Genomic DNA, 11,367 nt, shown 5'->3' on the forward strand with positions numbered 1-11,367 from the left:
AATTTTTAAATTAACATCATTCACCATGCTTACTAACAAATCCCGGGCAAAGATTCAAATTTTTAGGTGCACGAAAGCTGCCCCCCCTTTTTTACCTAAATCCTGTCGCAGCCCTCCCCCATCTTTTGTAATGGCATGGCCCATCCGTGGGAACCGCTGCTGGGTAGTTCGGAATTCATAAAGTTGTACCGTTTTTATAGTTTTGAAGAGAATTACAAAATAAGCGTCCTTCCAAATACAAATTTCATTTTCTTTTATAATTTTTCGGAATTTTTTAAAACCCGACGCCCACGCCACAAGACCCCCCCCCACCCCTGATTTTTTTTATTTTACCAGACGCGTACACGATACGGAGAGAGAGAAGCTCGGAGAGCAACCCGTCGCCGAAGCACTGTAGGCACGCACGATTCGCGAAGCGGCTCGAGTATCGGAGTATCACCGAGACACCGACAGTCCGACACGACACCGTAAAACTCAAGCCTCGGCCGCGTAATAATGTAAACAAACTTCTCTGACTTTTTTCTCTCTCGGTTGCGCCGATTGCGCATGTGCGCCACGCTCTTAGAGAGCCACTGGCACTGGTAACGTTTTTGAAAGGGGGGCTGACGGAGAATTTGGTCTCTCCGAGAAACGAATTGAAAGCGCGACGTAGAGAGAGAACTGCCTGCCTGCCGTGCCTGGTATATAGTGAGATGGGGAGGAGGGAGACGGGCGTCTCGCCCGGAGAGGAGAGAGAGGAAAGAAATGTAGTTTAAATTTCGCGGGCTTTTTGAATGCAGAGGCATAGTGAATTGATTCCCCTTTCCTCTCTCCCGAGCGAAGGGTCTTTGAAGAGGGGGGAGGTTGGTAGGGGAAAAACACGTTTATTGGGAGAGAGAGCTTTCAGCAAGGAGGATATATAATAAGCCTTTTTAAAAAGTTCCCTGTACAAACGATGTAATGGGGGAGGAAAGCGGAGATGGATGGCATTTTTCCCTCCCGCGTTTCTGCGCGCGCCCCATGTGAAACGTCATTTTTTAAATCGCCTATTATACAGTCTCCTTGGTCTCCGGCCTTCTATCAATTCACGGTAGTAATAGCATGCGCTTGAGGAAATTTGTTTTCACGCTATAGGATAGGCAACACCCTATCTCGGACGGCAGCTTATTCTGTATATACTCTGTTACAACATCGGTTGTCAGTACGCGCAAACCTAGGTCTCTATGCAACCTAGGTTTATGCGTGCTGACAATAGACAAAAAACTTGAGGATCTTCAGGATTTAAAATAAGCGCGAGTTTTTTTAGCACGAGTGCACGGACATCTAGGCCTTAGTTTCAAATACGTGTAATAGGCTGTAGGCAATTTCACACGTATTTGAAACTAGGGCCTAGAGTGCACTGGAGCTAAAAAAACTGGCGGATATTTTAGATCCTGAAGTTTTTTTCTCTTATATATATATATATATATATATATATATATATATATATATATATATATATATATATATTGAACGATTCAAGATGGAGATTTCTCCAGGGAAGAAATGCGTCCTAGAGGCTAGTTTTTCGAGCTAATAACGAGTATGTAATAAAAGAATTAGCGTACTATATAGTTGAAACGGGTGAAAACGGTACGTTCGTTTTCAAGCCACCGTTCCCATACGGCGAACTAAGCTTGAAGGACCGACGATTAAATGGTTGGGTTTCGCGGAATATTTGCGCTCTCAGTTGGAACGATGGAGGATACGTTTTCGAGGACTTTACCAACATTTTAAGTGAACTATCTGGGAAAGCTGATATCTTTTGGACGAAAGGGTTAGAGAAGTCTATCTTCCTCTCGAAATCCATTGGTGGCACCGTGGAAAATGCCGAGACTCTTGGCTGCCCTAAATTAAGCGGTCCTTCAAAAGAACCTTTGCCATCGAACTGTATTTTCAATAGAAATACAGATTACTGTTGTCTTTCTAAAGCTTTCAGATTAAATTTGTGGTTGAAAAAATTTAGTGCCAACATTTATTTTGAAAATAAAAATTAAATTCAAATTTGAGTATTTTATTACGTGGTGTGGATAGAATTGGTATAAATAGCTTTTCAGATTTACGGAAAGTATCATTCTAACTCGACCCGTCAGGAAGCATCATAATACAGTAAATACGGAATTAACCATGGAGTCTAACAAGCCCACCATCTGTAGAATTATCTACACTGCTACATTAGGGTTAATAGCCCCCAATTTATTATTAACATTTAAAATATTCGAGACTATCATCCGCAAATATCATCAATCATGGCATAATGGAATTTTTCTGGACGAACCCGCCTGTCAGATACGAGTTGATCTTCCTTACTACGCCAATCTAGGAAACATCCGAAAAAATGGGCTGAGAAGGAGCCAGGAGTACATTACAGTAAGTTAATTTTCCGAAACTGTTATACGTTAGTACTATTTCTATTTGTATTTATTTGTTTTTCTTATTTCTAAAGGTGGAGAAAATCCCTTTGCCGGTGGACGGGGAGACGGAAATGGCGGACATCCTCAACTTCCTCGGTATTGAAGTTGCCGCCCCGAATGACGGTGGATCGACATCGCTTGAACCGACAATAACACCTTGACTAACGGTGGAGGATCTAAATCCACCCATCTTACCCAGCACCACCACAACCTTCGAGTCACCCCCATCATCTACGGTGGACTTCAATTTCAATTACACTTCTATAAAAAATTTCTTAATTTACATTTTTACCTACGGATTAGATTGTAGGAAATGGAGTGTTCTTTTGATGGGGTGAATTCAAGTTTTAAGGAAAACGTGGCTGGTATATAAACCCGGAAGAACCATAATTATTTCATTCTGAGGTTCAATCTAGTAAGCTAAGTAATTGTTTTATTCTGTGCTTCAATCTAGTACGCTAAGTAATTGTTTTATTCTGTGCTTCAATCTAGTAAGACAAATAATAATTTTAAACTATGTTTTCGTGTGACGTATGTGCTAAACAATTTAAAGGAAAATATACGTTAACGAGACATACTCGCGAACAGCATGATGGGGTGAAATATACCTGTGATATGTGCGGGGTAAGTTTCACGCGTGTAGGAAATCTTAGGCGTCATTCTCGTATACACTATGCAGAACTGAAGGAATCATCGGGTGAAACGCCTACCTCCGCCGAGGATGCTTTTTCCGACGGTGCCGAGGAGATGTTAGCCCTAGGTGATGCGGTTCTTACCCGTACAAAAATTTACGGCTGCATTTTGCTGTTAATTAGATTTTTTAGAATCTGAAATATATTGCAAATAAACTGGAATATTCTGGAAAAATACTGGAATAAACCTGAAAAAGGTTCAACTTCAGACAAAATTAAGATGCATTCCAGAGAGCAATGCAGAACATTTTAGTCGTTTTGCAGAAAAAATATCTTCCGTTGGAAAACTCAGTACAGCAGTATACAAAATTTAGCTACTCTAGAGTCATAAAATAGCTACCTTACAGCTAGAAAACAGAGGGGAAATAGTAACCACCGTAAGAAATCAGGATGTTTGTAGGCTCATTACAGGTACTGTACCTTCCAGATATATTGTAGGAATGTTACAGTCAGAAATTGCTAAGTTTGTAGGATAATGGCAGGCGTGTTTCGGATACTTTTTAGGATGATTGCAGGCGCGTTTCAGATACTATTCAGGGTCATTGCAGCCGCGTTTCAGATACTTTGTAGGATAATTGCAGCCGCGTTTCAAATACTTTGCAAGAACCATCACAGGCGCGTTTCAGATACTTTTCAGGATCATTACAGGCGCGTTTCAGATACTTTTCAGGATCATTATTGGCGCGTTTCATATTCTTTGTAGGATAATTGCAGATGCGTTTCAGATACTTTGTAGGATAATAACAGGCGCGTTTCAGATACTTTGTAGGATAATTGCAGGCGCGTTTCAGATACTTTGTAGGGTCATTGCAGCCGCGTTTCAGATACTTTGTAGGATAATTGCAGCCGCGTTTCAAATACTTTGCAGGATCATTGCAGCCGCGTTTCAGATACTTTTAAGGAACATTACAGGCGCGTTTCAGATACTTTAATTTGTACGATAATTGCAGATGCTTTTCAGATACTTTTTAGGATAATTGCAGGCGCGTTTCAGATACTTTTTAGGATAATTGCAGGCTCTTTTCATATACTTTGTAGGATAATTACAAGCGCTTTTCGGATACTTTGTAGGATAATTGCAGGCGCGTTTCAGATACTTTTTAGGATAATTGCAGGCTCTTTTCATATACTTTGTAGGATAGTTGCAGGCGCATTTCAGATACTTTTCAGGATAATTTCAGGAGCGTTTCAGATACTTTGTAGGAGCATTTCAGCCGCGTTTCAAATATTTTGCAGGATCATTTCAGCCGGGTTTCAGATGCTTTGTAGGATCATTGCAGGTGCTTTTCAGATAATTTTTAGGATCATTGCAGCCGCGTTTGCAATATTTTGCAGGATCATTTCAGCCGGGTTTCAGATGCTTTGTAGGATCATTGCAGGTGCTTTTCAGACAATTTTTAGGATCATTGCAGCCGAATTTCAGATACTTTGTAGGATAATTGCAGGAGCATTTCATATACTTTGTAGGATAATTGCAGGTGCTTTTCATATACTTTGTAGGAAAATTGCAGCCGCGTTTCAGATGCTTTGTTAACTCGTGGTTAAAAAAGATGATTGTCTTATCTTGGGTAAACTAAAACCCTAACTAATCATTGGGGCTTACAAAGAGCACAACAAGGACTTTCACAGCCCTTTCATTGAAAGGTGTCTGGTAGCACTGCTATTGTTGATTCCGCTCTCTTTATCGTGCTGAAATCTACTTTTTTCTCGGAGACTATAAATCAATTTGCCCCATCTGTTTCCGCAGTTAAGCAAGAGGCACTTCGAAAACAGTTTTCACACACCATAGACTATGTCACCTTTTTATGGCGATTGCAAGACATATAAGATATACTGATGTTTTTGATGGGAGTTTCGTTTCAGTTTTAGTAAAGTTGTTGTCGTAAAAACTTTGTAGTAAATATTAACGAAATTAAAATGCTTTCCACATCAGCAATGATAAACCTTTAGCGGGTAGAGTACGTGTTGTGGCTTTTAAACACGTGCGTGACTTGGAAAACGTAACATAATTATTGTACGCTTTTATTTAGCTTAACTTCTTGTCGGGGTCGAAATTTGTAACAAATATTCAACCCACTTATCGAGCGATTTCTCCTTAATTTTATATGCCTTTTTAAATGTGATAAATATGCATTGTTTTTCATTTTGTTACTTAAGTTTAAGGGGTCATCCATAAAACACTCTAATCTTAATTATAGTTTGGGTGTCCCTTGTGGCAAAAATTTCATATAAGTTATATTTTCGACTCAAATCACTCATAGAACACACTGTAATTAATTAACTTTATCGTCTACTTACGTTAATTACGATAAGTCTTAGACGTAATGGTTTAAATTGGTTATATTATGCTATTATTATTCAACAAATGTAAAGTTTTCGTTACACGCCGTATGCTATCAGATCTATAAAGGCTTTAATTTATAGAGGTCAACTTTCACATCGCAATAACATCACTCTCCTGAGGGATTACCTAAGCTTTCCAAGGATTATATTACGGCGAATTGACAATGCCTCACGCGACACGATCGGTATGCACAATTTAAAAAATTTTCTTCATTCTAAACATGAAAACCTTGTAGTAGTCGTAATTAACGAAGTGCTTTAATTATAGGTAACGCGTTGTCCATACGTATCACGTCAAGTCAACTTTTATAGATCAGAACGTGCGTGACAACTCATATTTCATTTTCGCTTTCTGTTCTTGAAATTTTGAAGGTGTTTTAATAAAGTCCATTAAAAGAAGTAGCGGAAGTTGTAGTTAATTAATTTAAGTGGTTTAGTATTTTCAAATCGCGAAGTTCGAGAAAACAACAATTAAAATCAAGAGTTTTCTTCAAGTACTTTGAACAAAAGTAGAGCGTAAATTTTTATAAGGACTGGTTTAGTTATTTAAGAATTACCAATAGGTTTCAGCTGGCTTCACCAACTGAACTCAAGATGTATAATATTGTTCTAGGCCAAAAAGTAGGCCACCAAATACGCGTTACACCCGCCTGTGTGTGACGGCTGTTAATTGAGGCGGAAATAGTTATGACACTTGAAAATGGAAATACATCTCCTAGCACTGCATGTTAAGAGTATAAACACGCGAAAGCTATGCTACGGTGTGTAGAGGCACGGGTCCAAAGGCCGAATTAATTATTTTAGATCCTAGAGGTCACTGGTGCTTGGTGCAAAGAAAAGTTGAAAGAATCCTTATTTCTAAGACAAAATCTAAGTGAATTTCACACGCGTGAGGTGGTGCCCGCTGCACAGTCGATTTTAAAGTCTGCAACAACATCACTACTAATGCTAAACATTGACCAATCAAAAGGATCCACATGGCAACAGCAATGTTGCTTATCGAAATTGGTTTTAGGATCTGATCACGAGTGATTTTGGGAACACAGTCGACCTTTATCTGATTCCTGCATCTTTAAATGATGAAATATGCCTGATTCCGTAAACGAATATAATCTATAATTGAAATCAATTTAAAATTTATTATTTTAAAGGTTAAAAATACCAGGAGTTCATAATAACCCCTCTTCGGGGGGGAGTTCAAAACGGGTTAAAAAGCCCGTAACAACAAAGTTTCGCCGTAAGGCTCAGCGGATTTATACACCGCTTAACTCCCAAAGAAATACTTACCCCAATTTTTAGCGCCCACTTGCATTAATTTCCCATTTTCCGGTTTAGCATTTTTTATCTTGTGTTTTTGGGAGCTAAAATGCCTCGCGAGTCGCGTCTGTCTGCGCGGTGTACATTAAGCATTGGCTAAGAAGTTGGCTTTGCGATGGTTCCTAATTTTCTACAAAACATTTAGACTATGGTCATTAATGTTTTGTTGTGACGTGTGAGTGAGAATTCCGTGGTTAAATTAAAACGGTTTGGACAAATTTATTCCCTGTATCCTTAATATAAGAATTCAATCGTGTTTCTACGTCCACCATATCGCCATTTTTCTTTTCGACGGAGATCCCAACCAAAGGGGTAATTACTTGTTTAATCTGGTGTACACTCGTTGAGTAATCCCGAATAAAATTCAGTAATCCAAGATAATTTTAATAATTTCAAGAAAAATCTGCAATTTCAAAATAATCTCCTTAATACTAAAAATTTAGGTTAATACCGTATTAATCTCTCTTAATACTTGAAAATTGCCGTTAATCCCAAGAAAAACCACAATATTTCGTGAATCCCAGAAAAATCTTGATAATCCTTACTATTTTATAATCATAAATTAATAGCAAATAATCCCCCTTAATCCATGAAAATTGTCGTTAATCCCAAATAAAACTTAAAATATTTGATGGATTCTTATTTTAATACCAGTGAATCCCTCCCAAAAAACGTAATACCGGTGAACCCCTGTTTAAAAACGTAATACCTGTGAATCCCTCTTTAAAAACGTATTAAACCCCTGAATCCCTCCCAAAAAGCGTAATACCAGTGATTCCCAGCTTGAAAATTTAATCCGATTTAATCTTACATAAACCTTATTAATCCTAATGAATCTTCGAATTAAAAGTGTAATCCCATTTAATCTTGCCTAATATCAAATTTACAGCCAAGAGATTACTTCGTCATTATTAATCCCACTTTTTGTTGAATAATCCCAATTTTTTTTAATACTTTGTAATATTTAATCTGGTGTACACCTTTTCAGCGAGTTATTTCCCCCTCGATCCCAGCCAACGGAAGATTTGGAACGAAAACCAAGGAACATAGATACCACTACGATATACTGTTAGGTTGTATGTCCATAAACAGGCTAATTTTTCTATGCGCAACCACAGAATCTTGTTGTTCGCGATTTTTACTATTAGCTCTAGGGGTGTGCGAATACCACTTTTTTGGGTATCGAACCGGTTATCGAATACTAAAAAATTTTCCTTATCAAATACCGAATCGAATAGTTTATTCCAAATCGAATACCGAATAGTTAGGCCTTGGTAAATATTTTACTAACCGATTAATCGTGAATAGTTAAGCCTAATACTCGCGAATACTGGGCTTAGCTATTCCCGATTAATCGGGTGGTAACCCTTATATTCGCAAAACGTTAATACAAAGCAATGAGAAAAACATTTAGAAGCTCCTAAATTTCAAAATATCTCTCCTCATTGGTGGCCAAGTATTTTTTAAACTTTTCCTAGGCACTTGATGGTAGTTTTTGATAGAGGACAAATAAAATCGGAATGATATTTTTTAAAATAAGGTGGGTCTCTCTAGTGTCAAGGACCTAAATTTATGGTAGTCGAACTTTAACCGAATAGTCAGTTCGATATTCGTATCGAATAGTGAAAATGGGCTTATCGAATACCGAATCGAATAATTCGGTTCGGTATTTGATCGAATTATTTGATTGAAACGGTTAACCGCACACCTCTTATTAGCTCTATGGCAAGTTTCGTACTTCCCACCCCGAAGGGAGGGTTATTATGAACTCCTGAAAATACTTAATATGAGAAAGCGAATAAGCCAAGTGTTATAACTTCGTTTTCTGCCAATTTTTCTTAATGTAGCCTCAACAAATCACGTAGTACCAGAGTAATGACGTTTATTTCCACTTAAACCGCGTTCACACCAGAGAATAGACATTTCACCGCAAAATGTTACATTTCAACCCTTCCAAATCAATAGAAAACTGCTTGAAACTGTCTAGTGTAAACGTGGTTTTGTCGAAGTAGAGTCTTTCTATACCTCAATTTATTTATAAAATCATTTTTTACTTGAACCAAAACCCCACGGATGTGGAACATACTTACATAAAAGTTTATTTATTCCAAAACTTGGGGTCAGTGGTCCCAGGGACCACTTTATTAATTATGTTTTTTGGAAAAAATAGACGGTGGAACCAGTTTATTAATTCGGGGTTCCTTATTAGAATTTTTCCAGCTCAACACATTTTCTACCAATTCTACTCATAGGTAGTTAGTACTCCTTGGCTACAACTTCCCTACAAAAGTTTTAGCGTCTATAACTCTATACTCTAGAATGAGTCTCTTGTAGTCGACAGTCTACATTACTAGTTGTCAGTAGTCGTATTTCTCAGCAGTGTATGGTCACATTACAAGATTTTGATCTGGCTTACTGATAGCGAGAGAAGATATTGCCACCGAATTTATGTAAAATGCAATAAGGAATAAGGATAGTTCAGAAAAGGATTAAGAACTTCAAATATTAGACATGTTTATTGATATTTAGTGGCAATTAGTTGAAAAATTGTGACAAGAAATAAAAGTTAACTGTTATGGATTGTTATATGCTACTTTTTCCTTTAGTGAAAAATTCAAAATCAATTGGAATTTTCAGCTTCTTTACTTTTGTGTCTTTACTTGCTTTTCATTCTCACCATTTTAGAAATTTAATTTATAGTGGGACCGGTAAAATAATAATTAATGCGAGGGTCACTGGTCCTAAGGACCAGTTTAATAATTCCAACATGAGGGGTCGATGGTCCCGAGGACCACTAACAAAATTCACCTTATTTCCAACCCTGGCCGGGGGCCCCCGTGGTTCGCCCAGCCAAGGCTTAAATTTTTGGATAAAGAATTAGAAAAATCAGCCACATTCTGCTTCGAACTGCCCAACCACCGCCTCCTAGATCAAAGAACTTGAAACATATAAGCCCCCTAGAATTACACAGCCACGCACGAATTTTTCGATTTCCAAGCCCACTTTTTTTTAAACGATAACTTTATCATTCGTTGGTAACGCCATCTATAATGCTTGAGACGAAATAATTATCAGTCGTCTGCTTTGCTGAAGCTGAATTTTTCTCATTTGCTTATGAATTTGGACGCAAAGACGCAAAATGGTTTTAAATATTGTTTTGATATTATTTAGTGTGAAAACTAGGCCTATAATATTAAATATGTTTTGAAGCAATAGTAGGTCTATACTTAGCTGTTGTTATTATTGTCCTTAAAATAATAACAAATTGGTAAGCTTTTTTCTAACAGCTTCCATTTTCATTTTTTCATTAAAAATACGAATAACTTTGGAAAATAGAAAGTTCAGATAATGTTTTCATCCAATTTCTTGGGAAAAATCTTTTCACGCATCAGACACGTTTTTACGAGGGATTAAATTTTGAGAGAAATTGTTTTAGAAGCAGTACCACCATCATTTTCAAGGTTTTGCATCCGCAGGCATTTTTTGGTGAGATCAAGAATTTTCACTACGCTCTCCGAAGGATATATTAAACTACCAGGATCTCTAACAATTAATCCTCTGGTCGGCGTGGTCGTATTGCAGTTGTCGTGAAAACTCTTGTGATTAAGAGGAAGTTTTTCTTGTGCAAGTTTGCATTGATTGCATTTGAGGACTTTGTGCAGTTTCCGTACACAAATACAGTGAATGATGGTGTCTCTCAATAGGTTTGACCCATCAAAATATAAATGTCTTCTGTTAGCTTGGAGAAAATTTGTTGTCACCTCAGAAAAATTTGGTGGCACAGTATTATCACGAGCCAAGACATTTGCACAACCAGAACCCTCAACCAGAAAGGGGTTCTTATAAGCTGCTTTAAATTTTAAAATCGTGGGATTGTTGTTCCATCCACCTTTTTGTCTTACTAGTTCGAAAAAATATCTAAATGGTTTTGAGACAGTTTGTACGTTGGAAGGTAATTTTTGTTTTGATTAAAACAATATATTAGTAGATATCAACAGATTTAGATGACCCTAAACTATCGCTCTTTTTGCTAGCCCGACTATATTTTCTATAATTAATGATTAAAAGTTTGAAAACACCGTTGGAGTTTCTCAAAAAATTCTTTAATAAAATATAATTCCATCTCCACTCCCCCACGGAATTATTTTCGAATTATGATAAGAAATGTAAATTCGAACAGTGTTTTAAGAGTAAACTGGGAAATGTCACTACAAGCATCGTCAACTATAAATATTTCGGGGTGGGGTTCGTAATTTCAAACCCCTTAGTCCTAACTTGAACAGAGGATGTAGCTACCCTCAAGATTTCTACTTTTGCTAAGTTATATCGTACCATTCTTACGTCCTGTCTTTTTTTCCAACTCTATTGTATTCTCAACCTCCATTCAATAGGCCCTTTCGATGTAAAATAGGGGGATGATCAGAATTACTGGGCGGCTAGAGCGGTTTCTCGGCGCCATCGGCGGGTGAAGAAGCAAGACTCATTTCAACCAATTTTAATATTAAACTATAAATCTGAATATCTGTAATTTGTAATCTACATTTAATTACCGTACCTGATAGTAAGGTCGCACTTTCTTCGGA

At 37.5% G+C, this 11,367-nt stretch overlaps 1 protein-coding gene across 1 annotated transcript; it reads left to right on the forward strand.

Moving 5' to 3' along the window:
- Window positions 1-1,999: 1,999 nt before the first annotated feature.
- LOC149665111 (uncharacterized) lies at window positions 2,000-2,667 on the forward strand. Its single transcript, XM_089842137.1, has 2 exons — window positions 2,000-2,388; window positions 2,465-2,667. Exons 1-2 carry the CDS (start codon window positions 2,146-2,148, stop codon window positions 2,591-2,593), a joined length of 372 nt encoding a protein of 123 aa, XP_089698263.1. The 5' UTR covers window positions 2,000-2,145; the 3' UTR covers window positions 2,594-2,667.
- Window positions 2,668-11,367: the final 8,700 nt, after the last annotated feature.

This window comes from Phalangium opilio, unplaced genomic scaffold (assembly GCF_054372755.1).
Source record: "Phalangium opilio isolate 3A_F unplaced genomic scaffold, DU_Popi_V2 ptg000061l_1, whole genome shotgun sequence".
In the NCBI taxonomy this organism is placed as follows: Eukaryota; Metazoa; Arthropoda; class Arachnida; order Opiliones; family Phalangiidae; genus Phalangium; species Phalangium opilio.

Excerpts from the sequence above, each read along its gene's own strand:
- LOC149665111 (XM_089842137.1), top strand. The coding sequence starts at position 2,146 with ATGGAGTCTAACAAGCCCACCATCTGTAGAATTATCTACACTGCTACA. Across the intron at positions 2,389-2,464 it reads GGAGCCAGGAGTACATTACA|GTGGAGAAAATCCCTTTGCC; the intron begins GTAAGTTAATTT and ends TTATTTCTAAAG.